The sequence below is a fragment of the Arachis duranensis genome, chromosome 5 (assembly GCF_000817695.3).
Source record: "Arachis duranensis cultivar V14167 chromosome 5, aradu.V14167.gnm2.J7QH, whole genome shotgun sequence".
Classification (NCBI taxonomy): Eukaryota; Viridiplantae; Streptophyta; class Magnoliopsida; order Fabales; family Fabaceae; genus Arachis; species Arachis duranensis.
The window spans coordinates 895,951-913,824 of NC_029776.3; the positions used below are offsets into that span (position 1 = coordinate 895,951).

The window sequence follows — 17,874 nt, forward strand, 5'->3', positions numbered from 1 at the left end:
ATGAGATTATGAAAAGTATATAGGGTTACCTTGTTGTTGGATATTGTGGTGTTTGATTACATGTGCCACAAATATAGTTGTCTCATTTTCATCTAATATAATCATTTCTAAACAAAGAAGCTCCTCTTCATTTGTGGTTGTTAATGTTTTTTATAGACGAATCACGCAAACTTTGATAAACCAATTGTTTGTTTTGTTTGGTAATGTTGTCCAAAGAATGATACTTCATCAAGTAAGTTTGAGATGTTATGTAGTTCGGAAATAAATTTTTTGTGCTAAATTTGATGTTATTTGAAGAAATAATGGTAAGAGACTTATATAAGTATGTCAAATAGTATGAAATTTAAATATTTATAACGTAAAATTTATTATAATTAATAATATTATTATGACATTTGTAATATGGATGTTTATTATATTTAATGAGTTATTTATAAAAATTAATTATTGGGGGTTATAAACTTATTGTATAGTTTGTTATATTTAATGAGTTATTTTTTTTGTATAGTTTTTTTTTTGCTAATTTGAAAATAATAGGTAATTTGACAAAAATTGAGTAGTTAATTCTAAAATTTTGCTAAATGATATTGCTGACATGACATTAATAAGAGAAAAAACATGTTTTAAAAATAATATGAGTAAACTTCTCTGTTTACTTTTATATATTAAGATTAGATAATATCATAAAACTTGCAAAGCAATATCAACTTGATCTCAAGATATATTTCCTTTATTTTTTTTATTTTTTATTTTTGTATAAGTGAGTATCACTTTTCATTATGATTTTTGGATCGATGAAAAATAATCTCTATTTTACTTACGCTTTATTGATAACACATTTTAATCTAAGTAGCTTTCAAAGAAAGGGAAAATATATATATGCCAACGGCTTAAAACTTGAAGTTTATTAGTATGATTATCATATTATATAAATAAAAAACAAATTAATTTCCCGAGAATAATTTTATCATAAAGTTGAAAAAAATGTAATAAGAGCAATAGTTTTTATTTAACATATATAAAACAAAGCTGTTTTCAAAATAAGAGCTGTTTGAATTTTTATATACACAAGTGATAAATAATTAAATATTATATTTAACAAATAAAACGGAAAAATGAGTATTTGTTTTTCTTTTTTTTTAAATAAAAAACAAAAAGAGCTATTTTTGAAATATTGACCGATAGAAGGAAGAAGAAACTGAAACAGGGAGGCACTTGCGTATGTAAGTCGAAGAATTCATCATCCGAAGACTGAATGTGCAGAAAAAATGGCAAGTTCAGCTCAAGACCCCACTCCTACTTGGTTTACGCCCAAAAGGTTCTACCTTCACAAATCTTCTTTCCTATTTCTTTGGGTTTTATTTTTCCCCTCTGGAGAATTCTGTGTTTTTCTTTCGAAAATTGAGAAACAATTGTTACTCCAGAATTTCCGAGTTCCTAATTTTGTTGTAGTGGATGAATAATGCTATTGATGTGGGAGGCTGATGAGTTGACTTTTTGAATTGCTTAATTAATTGACTTGATTTAATTGAATTAAGAAGGTGTGTGTCGTGATTTTCAGGCTTTTGATGATATTCTGTGTAATTAATACGTTAAACTATGTGGATCGTGGAGCTATTGCTAGCAACGGTGTTAATGGAAACCTTGAGATTTGCGACGATTCTGGTATTTGCACTGCCGCTACTGGAATTCAGTAAGTTCCAATTTTGCTGTTTTTCTTCCCTAATTATTTTTGTTATTGTTAGCATCATCTTCTCGTGGTTGATGTAATTGTATTTTCATCTCAGGGGGGATTTTCACTTGAGCAATTTTCAAGATGGAGTTCTCTCATCTGCATTTATGGTTGGACTTCTAATTGCTTCTCCAATATTTGCTTCTCTTGCTAAAAGGTGATACTAACTCCGTGTTGTTGCTAAATTGAAGTAGCTTAGAGTAGGAAGAGTTAACTATATGAGACCGGGCCTGCATGATTCCCTTTCAATTGCATCGTTTTTAATGCATTTTCATGTTTTGCAGTCACAATCCGTTTCGTCTTATTGGTGTTGGATTGTCAGTTTGGACGTTCGCCATAGCTGGATGTGGTAGTTCATTTGATTTTTGGTCTATTGCAATATGCCGAATGTGAGGGAATATGTTTTCAACTTGTCAAGGCCTTAATACTTTGCCATTTGCTAGTATTATGTATTGAGTCAAGAGTCAAGACTGATGCCATGGTTTTGGCAGGCTAGTTGGTGTAGGCGAAGCATCCTTCATAAGTCTTGCAGCACCTTTCATAGATGACAATGCTCCTGTTGAACAGGTTAGTCTTATCTCTTTCATTCCCATCAGAATTAGGTGAACTGAATGTCTCCACCAATGCAGAGTTGCAGCTTTACTTGTATTTTTATTTATGGCAGAAAACAGCATGGCTTGCTACCTTCTATATGTGCATACCAGCTGGGACAGCTTTGGGCTATGTTTATGGTGGACTTGTAAGATTAATACTCATAAAATCTAGCTTTTTAGATGGTTCTCTTATTGTTTCCTTAGTTTGCTGGTTTAAATAATCATTTTATTTGTCATGAACTGATGTTGTTTGAGTATTAGTATAGTTGCTTATGAGTTCATTTACTGTACATATATGGGCTTGTGTAATGCTAACTTAAAGAACTGTTCATTGGAAAATTTTCTACACACTTCGCATCCATTATTTTTTTGAATGTGTCATCTGCAAATGAGTCAGCTTCAAAAATTCAAATAATGTGTAGGTTGGAGGCCAGTTTAATTGGCGTATTGCATTTTGGGGTGAGGCAATTTTGATGCTTCCTTTTCCCATTTTGGGTTTTATAATGAAACCTTTGCAGTTGAAGGGTAACCATTTCTTCTGAATGACTTGTTTCTAGAAGTTAGTCAATTTTCTGCTCCTTCTAATCGTATCAGAATATTTGATTTGTCACCATAGGTTTCACTCCCATGGAATCCAAACTGATACCGACATCTAATGAATGTGGAGGTACTGTCAATTCTTGACAATTATGTTGGTAAAATTATTTTCTGCTGTAATCTTTGTTGTCTTTTAAAATTCCAAAGGATAAAATGAAATTTATTTTCTGATCTTCTCAACATCTCATTGATTCATCTGAAAATGGATTAATATATTTCTCATTTGGAGATTGCATTAGGAGCTTGTTTGGGTGCCATTAAGTTGTTAGAAAAATATATTTTTTCAATGGAAAAATATATTTTCTTTTAGTGTTTGGCAAAATTCTAATGGTAAAAATAAAAATACTAGAATATAAAAAATATCTTTTTTTAGAAGCTACAATTTGCATCTTTTTTTAAAAGATCTTTTTTACTTAAAAAAAGAAGATGTTTTTAATATTATAAATAAACAAAAAAGTACTTTATATTCTCTTACCCAGTCCCAATCATAATTGTTAGATAAAAAGATATTTTTACATGAAATATCCAAACATAAAATTACTTTTACTTTTCTAAAAGATCTTTTAGGAAAATATTACTTAAAAAAATCTTTTCGTAGAAGCTCACCCAAACAAGTCCTAGGTGATGATCAATAAATTATTCTCACATTATTTTACAGGTGCCAATCTATACATGATATTTTGTCATTGGTTGAAAAAAAATTGTTGAATGTAGCCTCAAGTCAAAGTTATGTTATATGTGTGGATTTCAACTAAAAGCTATGATGTGATGATTCAGATAAAAGAAAATTGCATTATATTCTAACTAGTGTATTGCTTTTATAGGAATTATATTTTGAACATCTGAGCCTAAACCAATCCTGTTTTTGTGCTATGTGCTATTTTGCACGCTAGGCTATCACTCGAATGATGACTATAATACGTATCTTATTTTCATCTAGAAGCCTTTTCTTGGTTCTGGTGATAACATTCTTTGCCGTAAATTTATTTCCTTTTACTTATTTCGATGCTCAAAGTTAGAGGTTTTCCTTATAGATGGTGAGATGCTTGCTGGAGATCAAGGCTTTATCAGAGGATCCAAGTGAGTTAAAACTGAAAATCTAATAAATTTAGAAGATGAAATTTATTAATATAGTGGATAATATTAACTTTAAGGAAATTTTCTGTAAAATTTTTATGTTATAGTTTTATTTTACACTCACTGTGTGTAACTCATAAAAAGTTATTGCAAGTTTGAGACAACAATGACGATTATGTTGCAGATAGACCAGCTAAAATATTATATTTCACCTTTATGATTGATATTTACGTTTCTCAGGTCACCATCCATACTGAGGAATCACATCACCAGGTTCTCAAAAGATATGTTGGAGCTTTTGCGTGACCAAGTGTATGTCATAAATGTTCTAGGTATTTATTTTTTTACTAACTGGGAGATAATTAATTTTCTTCATGAAAGTTTTATTGACAATATTGCCTGAGGAATCAAAACAGATTTTCAATTGAGGATTTGATAATTGAATTGTCAATTCAGAACAATTGCAAATATTCTGACTTAAAGAGTTTAATCATTGCTAGGTTATATATCATACAATTTTGTTATTGGGGCCTACTCGTATTGGGGACCGAAGGCAGGATACAGCATTTACCATATGGTATGATAATGCGCTTAAATATCATTTGCTTCATATCAAATATTAGGAGTATTCATTACAAAAAGAGCTTAGTCAAAGCGGTTCTATTGAAGACTTGGTCATTGATAGAGCCGAGTTGGATTCTGATTATATGAAATCAACCTCTTCTAGTAGGTTAAAGCTTGATTGTGTAGTTGTGCATTTATTAATATTTATAGAAATTTTTGCTTCTTTGACAATTTTGTTATTTATTATTTTTGGACAGAGTAATGCTGACTTGTTGTTTGGAGGTATTACAATTGTTTGTGGGATTTGTGGTACGTTAGCTGGAGGCTTGATTCTTGATAAAATGACTTCAACAATCTCCAATGCCTTCAAGGTAGGCTAGTTAATTTCCATTTATATATAATATCAGTTATCAAATGAGTAAAAGGGATCATGCACTATTCTTTTACTACTATTTTGTTACCGGCAAATCCATGCTAGTTATAATGCTCAAGGACTGAGTTTTTATGGTGGGAAAAAATACGTTTATATAATTAGTCTAACATGTTGATGCCTATTGGTTACTGGCCCACTAACTAAAATGCACAGGGAACACTTTTGCCTTTCAGTGATAAATGACTTCATGAATTCATGTCAATGATTCTAGGCCTTTAGCATTTTCAAAGTTGTACAGGAATAGTTGAAACCTGCTTTTGATGAGCATAATCACATGTAATAATAACCATCACCCCTCCCCTCCAACCTAAAAAAGAAAGTTCTCCCAAAGAAAAGGAGGACAAATATTTAAAACTAAAACTGGAACCGAGATGACTAATAATTTTGTTATATTATTGTATTTCTGTGGCCTTAATTCTATTTTGTATGACTGGTTACGTTCATATCACTGAAGTTCTAGAATTATTTTTCCCTTAAAGTTCCTTTATCTCAAATTTTACATCTTTCATTTGGAAGTTCTACTCTTCATGATCTTTTATCATATTTTGTTTCTTTTCTTCTTTGGTTCCCTTTCTTCATGGCAGCTTCTTTCTGGAGCAACATTTTTAGGTGCCATCTTCTGCTTGATTGCATTCTGTTTCAGGAGCTTATCTGGTTTCATAGTACTCTTCTCTATTGGTGAACTGCTGATTTTTGCCACACAGGTAACTTTATGAGCCACTTGAAGGGTTTTTCTTTTTCTTTTGGGTCAACCTACTACTTGCATAATAATTGCAATCAATTACTTTATATTGGACTGGCTGTTCTAGATTCAGATGGTTGGTATTTCATCTTCTTGCATGCTACTGCATGTTCATAAGAACCTGATAATGATATATAACATAAAACTCTAGTCTTAAATTTGTGTCTCCTTTTGTAGGCTCCTGTAAATTATGTCTCTCTTCATTGTGTAAAACCAAATTTGAGGGCGCTGTCTATGGCAATATCTACAGTTTCAATCCATATCTTTGGTGATGTGCCTTCCTCACCACTTGTTGGCATCCTGCAGGTTACACCTCATTTTTCCTGATATTGTGTGTGTTTTGGTTACTTTCATTATTGGATATATATCAGTCATTGGATTCTGCATTTACACGGCTTTTCCTAATATTTTGATTATTTTTATAACTGGATATTATCAGCCAACATAAGACACAGATTTGTACTAGAAGTAAAGTGCTTAATTGATTTTCACCTTATCCATGTTTGTTGGATTTCATTTGCAGCTTCTAAACCATGTTTTAGTAGTTTTGACCAAACCATGATATGTAGTTGCTCAAACAAAAAAAACCCATCATATGATTAGCCAGTTGGTTTGATCTATAGTGGACGTTTCAAAACTTAATTTTATCCCTTCTCTTTTAGTTATTATATCTATCTCCAGAAAATTGTTAAAATAAATGTCAAACCTGGTTTTATTTGTTATAAACTGCTCTCTTTCTCATCTCTCCCTTTGATGTAAAGGGGTTTCACATCTTAGTTTGTTTAGGCAACTTTCAACATCCCTCTTGAATTAACATATATGGAAAAGAAGTTGACAAAACTAGTAACAAGAACTGTGCTGCCTTATGTTTTACATTTTGATGCAGTCATACTCATGATTTACTGACCTGCTTTACATTGTTAGCTGTTCCAGCCTTTTGCCTGTATTTGTTCCTGTTTTAACATTTGTTTTTATTCTAAGCAAAGCAGTTTTCCTGCACAGGATCATATTAATGACTGGAGGAAAACAGCACTTTGTTTAACATCCATTTTCTTTCTTGCTGCTATAATATGGTTCATAGGTAAGTGGCATACCACCATGCAGCTTTGGTATTATATTAGCTGTTCTTAATTTTTAAACCAGATATGCATTAGAATTAATTGTTTTTTAAGAATGTGCCTGTAAACTGAAATTTCAGAACACGTACTGAAGAAATTGCTGGATGTTGCGCATGGGTTTCAAATGCTAATAGATTTTTATTTGACAGTTAATATTTTACACTTCAAAAGTAGTCCCATACTCATCTATAAGACTGCAACTACATTGACTAGCCCTTTAAGTCACGTTTTGCCATTTGGGGAACCATAAATCATTAAAGAAAAGAAGTTACCAAATTCCAGTTACTCTTTGTTACTTGACCTGAGGTGTTAAATCTGTGCTACAAACTTGATGTGCATGTTATTGCTATAGAGATCAAAGGTGCAAGTTGTTCTGGTTATTGTTAACCACACCACCGTACTAATTCCACCAAATAATAATATATCCATTGACATCATCATGGATACTACTACTAATTGCTTGAAGAATGTTCTAAATATTTGCTTGACTATGGTTAATGGTAATCAATGCTATAGGAATCTTTTTGAGAAGCGTTGATCTTTTCAACGAACCTGATGATGATCAATCTTCAATAAGAAGAGAGCAAAGGAGGCCATTGCTTGAAGACACTTCATATGAAGCCTAGTTTCTGATCCATTTTATAGTGTTAGTAATACCGTGCTGAAACAGTTGCATATCCCATATATGTGTATTATCTTGGAACATCCACATTGTTCCTTGAAGAGGGAAAAATCGGTGGCATCCACGTTTGATACTCTGTTGCTGAAGAGCAGGGTGCTGATGGCTTCACCTTTGTATCAAATCAGGTTGAATGGAGTTACTAGATCAAGTCACCCTGTTCAAATGTTTTTCCATGTAAATTACTGTGCAAATGTGCAACTATTATAATTGTAAGATGTTCGAATGTAAAGATGTGATAACTCAGCAATTTAATCCAATCGTGTTTTCTTTTTTCCCCTCTTTTTGCCGACAAAGGTAAATTGTGAGAGTTGCTTTTAATCATTTACTGAAATAGCAAAGATGTTCCTAAGAATACAAAGTACAAGGATGACCCGATAGGCCAATACTTTACAAAGCAGATGCATTAATCATTTTCCGACAGAGGATAAATTTGGTGTTTAAAATCCGGTAAAAACTCAGGTGAAGTGGACTTCACGTGAAGTTGATATATGAGAGACGTTAGATGAAAATTTAGCCAAATCAATCAAATCATCTAACGATTCTCAGGTATCAATTTTACGTGAAATCGACTGCACCTGAGTTTTCACCTTAAAATTCGGTGTTGTAATCAATTTGTTTAAAACAGAGCAATATTACGAGCCTTCCACACGCTCCAAAAGATAAATGCAACTTTGATTGTCATGTTATTGTTATTTCATTTCTTAGGTTTTGAATAAATAAGTAAATTACATAATTAAACTCATTTTTTGTTAGATCGTTAATGAAAATAGATTGAACTATTGGAATGGTAATACTAACCATATCTGCGGGTATTCAATCCAACTTAATTTATTTGGATAAGATTGACGATCTAACCCATTTAAAAGCGAAGCATGTTGATATGCGGATAGGGTCGGATGCAGATTTAAATCTAATTCTATTCAACTAACTCATATTCCTGACATATTTTAATATAGAGTTAAAAATTATTATACATATATTAAAGTTGATGGAGATTGAATTTATATTTTCTCTTTTTTATTATGATTTTATATATTGATATTGATTTATTTAAAGTTATATATTCATGATAATATACAATTTTCTCTTAAAAAAATAATGAATATAAGATTTTGAATTCGACTCCTCACAACAACCATTTTAAAATTATTCCAACTCGTTTGACCCTAGATTGACCGTAAGTTTTAACATGTTTAATACACTCTTAAAATAAATACATAAAAATATAAAAATTATTCTTTGTGTCCTTAACAAGTGTCCTAATAATATATATTAGCTAATAAAATGTGTGACAATTCTACTCTCAAAATACCTTTTAATCAAGGGCGTTTAAGGTTTAGTCCAGCCTGTATTTTATTGAGTTTAAATTTATTATTTTTATCTGATATTTTTTTAGGTTGGCGAGTTATACTTTGGGTCTCGGTTAATTTGACTATTATATAATAAATAAAATAATTTATTTTGATATAAATATGATATAATATTTTTTAAATTTTATTTTTAAAAATAAATTTTTATTATTTTAGTATATACTAATTTTATATTAAATTCACTCTTATTTAATCCGGTATTTCAAATCGCTTTTGAGTTGGGTCAAAATAAATTCCAATAACTTTTTAAAACTGAATCCAAATATGATTAAATTCGCCTAATTTCAAAAAGTCTGTAAATTCCAAAATAAAGTTTTAGATATTAAGTTAAAGTTTATTTATTTAGATTTTTTTTATATACAATAAATGCTTATTAAAATTTAAAAATCTTCTTTTACAATACAGATTTTTATATTTAATACAAGTACCTTCTTCATTTTCTATAAAAATTCCCATCATCAAATTATACCAAATATTATATTTTTAAGGATCAATTTATGATTCTTTCAAAATTTAAATTGAGATAATTAAAAATTTACTAAGATTTGTTTGGATGGACTTTTAAGAGAAAAATTTTTTTGATTTATCTTTTTTTAGAAGATCTTACGTAAAAATAAAAGTAATTTTATCTTTGAATATTTCATACAAAAGGATCTTTTTATTTATCAATTATGTTTGGGTTAATAATATAAAAATACTTTTTTGTTTATTTATTACATAAAAAATATTCATTTTTTAAAAGAAGATCTTTCAAAAAATATATAAATTATAATTTTTTTTAAAAAAATATTTTTTATTTTTCTAGTATTTTTATTTTTACTATTAGAAATTTGACAAATATATTAAAAAATAATAAAAAAATTTCTTAAAAAAAATTATTTTTTATCAAAATAATAGCGTCCAAACAAACACTAACATGACATGTCCCGCACGTATGTTTGGGTGATGTGCTGCTAAAGCATCCAACAACCTCAACCTCAACCTCAACCTTTGGTTGGTCACAGTCGCACTCGCACACTTCCACTTTACTATAAGATATAAATTAAACTTTCTCATTCGCTTAAACACTCAGAGGGAGAGAGTGGGCTTCTGACAAATCATCTGTCGTCATCTCCAATTCTGTATCTTTTTTCGATCTCAGCCACGTCTCTCCTTTCATTGTTTCTGTTAAAAAACCTTTTTTTATTTCTTTCTCTTTATCACTTCATCGGTTCTTTATTATTATTGTTATTATTAACATATTGGATTCAACTTCAGATACCCAATATCCCAGATTCATCTAAAGCCCCTTCCTTTATAGACCCTTTCAATCAAAAAGCAACTGGGGCACGCATCATTCTTATTCCTGCTTTGACTGTTGATTTTATCTGACACAAAGAAACTGTTGGATTTTATTCCATTCTGCTTCTTCTGATTCTTCGGCTGCCAGCTAAACTACTGTACGATTCTAGCTTTCTTAAAAAGTTCCCTTTTTTTTTCTCACTGTAAAAGGGGTTGTCACTTGTTGATTGTTATGATGATCAGATTCCCTTGCTTATTTTAGTTTCTAATTTTGATTGTAAAATATAGTGTTTGATTTTTGTTTGTTTGTAGTCTAATTCAGCTAGATCATCCCTAATTTGCTTTTGCCATCAATTGTTTACTTCAAATCTGATTGAAATTGTTGTTATAGTGAAGGATTTGACTCGTGTCTATGAATTCATGGATGCCAGTTTGTTGAATGATCTAAAAACTTCAACTATTAGATTGGAGAATTGATACTTCCTCACCACTCATTCTGAAGTATAAATAAGGGTTTTTTTTCAACGAATCTTTATCACTTCAAGAGTCTTTATATTTCAAATCTTAATATTTTAAGATGTTTGTGTTTTAATTGTGATAACAATATTTTGATATCAATGTCAACATGTGCTAATACCTTATACATCCAGTGAGTTGACGCTCAAAAACATTGAATTGAGTTTATGCATTCCCCTTGGAATTTCTGGTGCATTGTTATATAGAAGGGAGTTGGAAGGAAAGAATGGCACTGGATGTATCTGATTAAGCAATGGTCCAACTATATGCGGCATTTTCCATGACCTTCAAATCTTCTTACTTTACCAAGCAATGTCATTATCTGAATAGAAAGTTTAGAAGCATACAAATTTATGATTCAAAGAAAAAGGCATTGTATCTTTGAAACAACAATCTAGTTTTTCTGCTTCATAGATAAAGATTAAAGCAATGAATGTACATTTATTGTAATAGTAGTTTTACTGCACATCTTAAAATCAGTTTGTCTTAACCCTCTATTCTTCTTTTGCTTGAATTTCGATTTTTCAGATGGGAGACGTGGCTAAGGACCTAACAGCAGGAACTATTGGAGGGGCAGCACAGTTGATATGTGGCCACCCCTTTGACACTATCAAGGTCAAGCTCCAAAGCCAGCCTACACCACTCCCTGGCCAGGTTCCCAAGTATGCTGGTGCAATTGATGCTGTGAAGCAGACAATAGCAGCCGAAGGACCAAGGGGTTTATACAAAGGTATGGGAGCCCCACTTGCTACTGTAGCTGCCTTCAACGCTGTCCTGTTTTCAGTAAGGGGACAACTGGAGGCATTATTGAGGTCCGAACCTGGTGCTCCTCTCACAGTAAACCAGCAGATAGTTTGTGGCGCCGGAGCCGGAGTTGCGGTTTCTGTTCTAGCTTGCCCCACTGAATTGGTCAAATGCAGGTAAGAGGACACTCACTGTTTAATCGTGTCATGGTTAATCTTCTTGTTTGTGTTTAACTCTTTTTTTTCTTACTCTTGACTTCAATACTTATAATTTTTTGACCATTTTTTCTACCTGCTTCTATTGTAAAATTTTCCAAGGATTTACCTTCATGCAAATATCAGTTTTTCCAAGCAAGAACTGAATGTAATTGTTCCAAGGTTGTGTGAATTTATGCATGATGTTTTCCCACTTTTTTGGCTGTGAAATTCAGAAAGTGTCAACTTTTAAGAGCTCAGTTTTAGGAAGTGTCAACTTTTAAGATACTCATAATATAATGACATGGAAATCATGACATTTTATAGCACACACTCAAAGTACGTGGTTACCTTGTAACTCACTATGCTTTGTTTCATTGCCACTATCAGGTTGCAAGCACAAAGTGCTCTTGCTGGTTCTGGAGTTGCTACTCTGGCCGTGAAATATGGAGGACCTATGGATGTGGCCAGACAAGTTCTTCGGTCAGAAGGAGGCGTAAAAGGTCTTTTCAAGGGCTTGGTTCCTACAATGGCGCGTGAAATACCTGGAAATGCTGCAATGTTTGGAGTATATGAAGCAACTAAGCAATTACTCGCAGGAGGACGTGATACCTCTGGACTAGGTAGAGGTTCTCTGGTGGTTGCTGGAGGCTTGGCTGGAGCTTCCTTCTGGTTCATGGTATACCCAACCGACGTTGTTAAGAGTGTGATTCAAGTAGATGATTACAAAAATCCAAAGTTTTCTGGTACAATTGATGCTTTCAGAAAGATTCGCGCCACCGAAGGAGTCAAAGGACTGTATAAGGGTTTTGGTCCGGCGATGGCCCGAAGTGTTCCTGCAAATGCAGCTTGTTTCTTGGCATATGAGATGACACGATCAGCTCTAGGATGATTAGTTCATACAGCAGACTTGATTGGGGGTAACATTGATTCGCATCTTTCTTTTCTTTACTTATTTTCTTAGTTTTACTTTATTCCCAAAACATTTATTTCAGGCATTGCAAGATGGCCATAAAGTTTTATCTTTCTGTTATTGCTTCAAGTTTCAGCAGTAGTAATTCATACAACCTTTCCTTTTAGAATTTTGGTTTCTTCCCTCATGCTTGTTCTATTACTTATGGAAATTGTATATGTTTGGGAAACTATGTCAATTTACAGAAAATGCAGCATTAAATGGGATATGAACCCGTCTTGGATCGGATCCATATCCCATCTAATGGTGGATGCGATATGAGTTGACACAATGTTTCAAGCGCCTCGCCCAAGTTTGGATACTATCTCGGAGATAGAAATACAGAGACACAATTTTCCATCCGTCTCTTGCTTTTCATGTTTTTGTCCTAGAGACAGAATCCAAACGTGATGTATGTATAGAATGGAATCATTATGACTGCAAGAATCATATTTCACCTATCTTAACTAAGAGAACTTAGCTAGAACTTTTTCAAAAGACAAGATTCTGAATTCTCAAGTTAATGACCATAATTCATGTCCATCAAAATTGTTGGCGTGCATTCGGTTGTAGATTCCATCATGCAGATTAGTCCTTTTTTTCTGGTATAAATGTTAGAAATTGTGGCAAGAAAAATTTGTACAACTGATCTTAGATTCTTGGATATATGCCATTACCATATATAAAGGTTGATGCCTCCATTTTTCCAACTTCCATTATTCCAGAAAATTGAGATAATATGCCTCAAATTTGGTGCAAAACAGATTCAAAACAATGAAATGACCCTTCTCTAAATGTAAAACAATCCTATTGTATTCCATAGAAAGTGGTCAGTATATGCTGATGGAATAACATATCTAACCATGGATTAAATCATTAGAATAAGAGTGAATACCTCACCTGACTCCTGACAATTATCTCGAAAGGACAACGAGGCCTCTAAGAAATAAAAACATCCAACTCGGCCCCTGATATTTTTTTTAGGACTGATTAGTACCTGTGTAAAAAAAACAACATTGACTTTTTTTGGCGCAGGAGATAATTCATTCCATAAAATTAAAGTTCAGGAGTCGGATTGGTATTTTTTTTGTCAAGATCCTCGTTGTAATTGTTTTGAGTTTTTCTCTTAAGAGAACCACTTTATCTGAAAACATGACAAATTCTAAAAGAGCAATACTTTGAGGTTAGTAAAATTTATTATTTTTGACTAATAATTAACTAGTAATATTTAAAAGTATTGACTAAAAATATATTATTGGGCTACTAAACTGAAGATTTTGGACTATTAGCTAATATAAATTAAAATGGTTGGTGCTCTAGCTTTTCTGATTTTAAAATAAGTCGTGTATTTAAAATAAACATAACAATTGTATTAAAATATAACCAATAAAAGTAAAACCAAGGGCAAAAATCACCTTAAACCATTTACCCCTTAACCTTTTAAGTGTGTGTTTGGACTATCGTTTATACTGGAGAGTTTGTATAAAATTGATTTTACAAATTTGATTTTAATGAAAAGTAAGTTTGCGTGAAAATTATTTATGTTTGATAATTTTTATATCAAAATGGATTATAGTAGAGTAAATGTTGTTTGGATTACACTACTTAAAATTATTTTTAAATAAAAAATTACTAAAATAGACATCAACTTAAATAAATTTTTTAAATTATGCTATCATTTTAATTTTTTTGGTAACTTCCTATCATTTTAATTTAAATATTTAAATAGATCTTATTAATTAATTTTATAATAAAAATAACATAAAATTACATTTAAAAATTTTAACAGAGCCAAACAAAAAATAATTTTTTATACAAAACCAAAAATAAAAATTTTATAAAAAAATATAATTATATATTTAAAATATTTTAGTACTAAAGAGACTACAAACAAAAAAATAAAAGGTAGAATTGATAAGAAAAAAAATAAATTTAATCCTATTGTGAGTTTTTAAATGCAAAAACTATAATTTCTAACTTCTTGTAAATATAAAGAAAAAGCATTCAATACAGTGATACACTTAAACGTGTTTCTCTTCTTTCTAAAGCTAAACCTAAGAGTAAAGAAAAAAAATTATGTGACTGCCACGTAACATAACAAACTAGCGTTTGACTAGTGAAGGTTACTCAAAATCTCACTCCAAAAGAAGCGAGGGAATGAGTAACTGTCAAAAAATCTGTTAATTTTCTTCACTTCTTTGTTGAGTGCTGAAACAAATAAACAACTACTACTTCTTCTATAACATATATAGAATTGTATACATAGCATTTCACCAACACAAAAACCATCCTAAACCTTGAAAAATGGAAGACACAAAGACAAAACTACCTTCACATGAATCCACTATCCCTCTCATTGCTAGGTTGGATCATCTTGAATTCATTGTGAGAACCTCCCTTTTTTTTTCATCATTATATATATTATATTCTATATTATATATCCAATTTTGTCTTTTTATTTGTTTGTAACGTTTTTGTGGTTGGTCCGTAGATGAAATATTTGGAAAGAAAGCAAAGAAGTGGAAACAATAATAACAATAATAGTAATGTTAATGTTAGTGCTGAGAAACAATCTGGGGAATTGGTGGCCAAGAAAGAGGCATTTTTCAAAGGAACATTGCTGGATAGGGTGGCCTCTCTTGAACACAGACTTTATCAGGTGAAATTATATATTATTATTATTAAATATATATTAAATTCATGATGATTAATCATTGTGTTTCAGTATGATTTAATTGACATTGTTTATTTTAACTTGAAAGCAAATCTTTTTACATAATTAGACACCTGACTTCAACTACTTATATTGATTAATAAAATCACTGGCCAACAAACAAGTTGATTATTAGTTATTTTGAGAGAATAAATCCAAGTAGTTCATGAAAGCTTTGCTTAAATTACTGAGATATATGTTTCTTCAATTTTTGTGTCATCATGTTCACTCATCATTCTTAGATTTTGTTGTAACCCCTTATTTCAATACTCCGACTTCTTGTTTTTAAATTTTTTATAGGTTTAACTAACATGTGTTCTAAGAACATAAAATAAGTGTGAAAGTTTAAATATTTTTAACCAACAAAAAATATAAATCCTAAATTTTTCCTCTTTAAATTTTAAACTCTATATCTTAAATTTTAAATTCTAAATCCTAAAAAAATTATAAAAATATTTTATAATAAAAAAATTAATTAATATTGACTAATTAAAATTTTATTTCTTATAGTTATTCTTTAAATTAATTTAAGAATATGAATATGTGTTTTGAACCTTTTTTTTCTTCTTCTTTTAATTTCCAGCTTTGCATGGAAATGGATTCAAGTGGCAGCTCTTATCCTTTGTCCATAACTTCAACACAAGATTCTGGAGAATCTTCTTCAAGCCAGGAATCCAAAGGAGAAATATGTTACTCATTTCCAACCTTCAACAATCTCCCAAATCATGGACACAAAGCCATGCTTCACAACCACACTAGGACACTTCTTGAATTGCAGGTTAGAAAAATAAACAAAATAAAATATTCAAATGATTATTTAAATTGTAATTGTTTCTATTATTGGATCCCTTGATCTTAGCTTTTGTCCTTTTATGAAAATAAAATACTCATAAGGTAACCTAAATTAGAAAGTTAGCAAAATGTCTCTTTCAGGCTCAACAAGATAATACCCAATTTCACACAACATTAGTCAATTAAATAATCACTATTTTTTTTTTCTCAATTGAATTTAAACTATAGCTAGTTCTAGAAAGATTCAGAACACTCTCGAAACCAATAAAATATTGTTTTTCAAAAAAATCCAATTCAAGTTGGAATAGAATAATAACTTTATGTTCTCTAAAAATCTATGATGCAAAAACCATACGACACGACACGAAACACACAACATATAAATTTTAAAATTTTATAACATACAGAGATATATATATATATCTATATAATATAAAATATATTTTGAATAAATCATAATAATATTTTGATATTTTATTGATATTAAAATATAAATTAATTTTAATTATTTTTAAAGTCTTATTTTAATTATATAAAATATTTAAAATATGTTTTGTTTTAATAAATAATCATATATACTATTTTTTTTTGTATTCATGTGTGTTCGACAAAATTTTTTTATTTTTTAGTAAGACACAGTTAGATTCAGCAGTCAACAAACACGTGTTGTACAAGTATTAATGAGTATCATATCTAAAATATATCTAACGCGTGAATACTGTAATTAAGCAAACTAGCAAAGTGTCTATACTTTATAGTTAAAAACCATAAGTAGCTTGGAAAATTCACAAGTAAGATAGGTCAAAAGTCCACTGTCCACGTACAATGAACCTTTTTGCCAAAAGCATGTATTCACATACAAATACTAGAAGGTGGATTCTATGGTGTAGAAAGGAAATTGTTTTTACATGTGTAGAAGGATAGGTGTCAATGCATTAGTAGTTTATGTTGATGGCTTTTGGATGGGGAAGAATTAATTAGAGTACACAAATATTGATTCATTGGACCCACAAAAAAAAAGAGTGTGTGACATTATATATGTGTCACAAAGATAACTTATTAGGTTTTTTTATTTTAATAAATTGAATAAATATTTTATTTATTAAAATAAATAATTTAAAAAATTATTACCATGTAGACGAGATATATGTATTTATAAATATAAAAATATATTTTATAAAAATAATAAAAATATTAATAATTTAAACTAGACCAAACTCTTAAAAATAGAACATTCAATTAATATGGAAGGTGGACGATCTTAACCGTACTACGTCCATCCACCGGCGTTTTTTATTAGAATTTACACTAAATCAATTCAAATAATAATAAGGCGGGATTCGAATCCCCAACACTTGCTTAAGCAAATTAGTGAGCTAACTACTAGACCAAGTTCATTAATTAGTTAGTTAAAACCGCCTATTTCTTCTATTATTTTGAAACTGCTCATCTTTTCTATTATTTGAAACTGCTTATCTTTCTTATTATTTGAAATATTCTATTTTTAAGAGTTTGGTTTAATTTAAATTATTAATATTTTTTATTATTTTCAAAAATTATATTTTTATATTTATAAATACACATATCTCGTTTACACTGTAAAAAAGATCATTATGAATGTATCTCGTTTACAGGATAAACAAGATACATTCGTAATTATTTCATTTACAGTGTAAACGAGATAAGAATGAGGGACATCTTTTCGTAATAATTTTATAATTATTTATTTCAGTAAATAAAATATTTATTTAATTTATTTAAATAAAAAATCCCA

The 17,874-nt window shown here is 30.3% G+C and overlaps 3 protein-coding genes across 3 annotated transcripts in view; all 3 read left to right on the plus strand.

The window, feature by feature from the left end:
• The first annotated feature begins 1,157 nt into the window (after positions 1-1,157).
• On the plus strand, positions 1,158-7,813 carry LOC107487210 (probable sphingolipid transporter spinster homolog 2). The gene is made up of 16 exons (XM_016107821.2): positions 1,158-1,318; positions 1,562-1,693; positions 1,788-1,889; positions 2,017-2,121; positions 2,224-2,299; positions 2,397-2,471; positions 2,748-2,850; positions 2,942-2,992; positions 3,957-4,002; positions 4,240-4,331; positions 4,500-4,576; positions 4,821-4,934; positions 5,581-5,700; positions 5,916-6,044; positions 6,741-6,819; positions 7,373-7,813. Exons 1-16 carry the CDS (start codon positions 1,269-1,271, stop codon positions 7,480-7,482), a joined length of 1,461 nt encoding a protein of 486 aa, XP_015963307.1. The 5' UTR covers positions 1,158-1,268; the 3' UTR covers positions 7,483-7,813.
• Positions 7,814-9,956: 2,143 nt separating this feature from the next.
• LOC107487209 (mitochondrial carnitine/acylcarnitine carrier-like protein) lies at positions 9,957-12,725 on the plus strand. The gene is made up of 3 exons (XM_016107819.3): positions 9,957-10,347; positions 11,234-11,625; positions 12,034-12,725. The coding sequence occupies exons 2-3, from the start codon at positions 11,234-11,236 to the stop codon at positions 12,533-12,535; spliced, it is 894 nt and encodes a 297-aa protein (XP_015963305.1). The 5' UTR covers positions 9,957-10,347; the 3' UTR covers positions 12,536-12,725.
• Positions 12,726-14,899: 2,174 nt separating this feature from the next.
• LOC107487024 (uncharacterized) overlaps positions 14,900-17,874 on the plus strand; it is a 4,352-nt gene continuing 1,377 nt past the window's right edge. The window contains exons 1-3 of the mRNA XM_016107604.3: positions 14,900-14,980; positions 15,087-15,254; positions 15,892-16,086. Of these exons, the coding sequence (XP_015963090.1) occupies positions 14,900-14,980; positions 15,087-15,254; positions 15,892-16,086 (444 nt within the window). The remainder of the gene's footprint in view (positions 14,981-15,086; positions 15,255-15,891; positions 16,087-17,874) is intronic.

Excerpts from the sequence above, each read along its gene's own strand:
- LOC107487210 (XM_016107821.2), top strand. The coding sequence starts at position 1,269 with ATGGCAAGTTCAGCTCAAGACCCCACTCCTACTTGGTTTACGCCCAAA. Across the intron at positions 2,122-2,223 it reads TCTATTGCAATATGCCGAAT|GCTAGTTGGTGTAGGCGAAG; the intron begins GTGAGGGAATAT and ends TGGTTTTGGCAG. Across the intron at positions 4,577-4,820 it reads GATACAGCATTTACCATATG|AGTAATGCTGACTTGTTGTT; the intron begins GTATGATAATGC and ends ATTTTTGGACAG.
- LOC107487209 (XM_016107819.3), top strand. The coding sequence starts at position 11,234 with ATGGGAGACGTGGCTAAGGACCTAACAGCAGGAACTATTGGAGGGGCA. Across the intron at positions 11,626-12,033 it reads ACTGAATTGGTCAAATGCAG|GTTGCAAGCACAAAGTGCTC; the intron begins GTAAGAGGACAC and ends TGCCACTATCAG.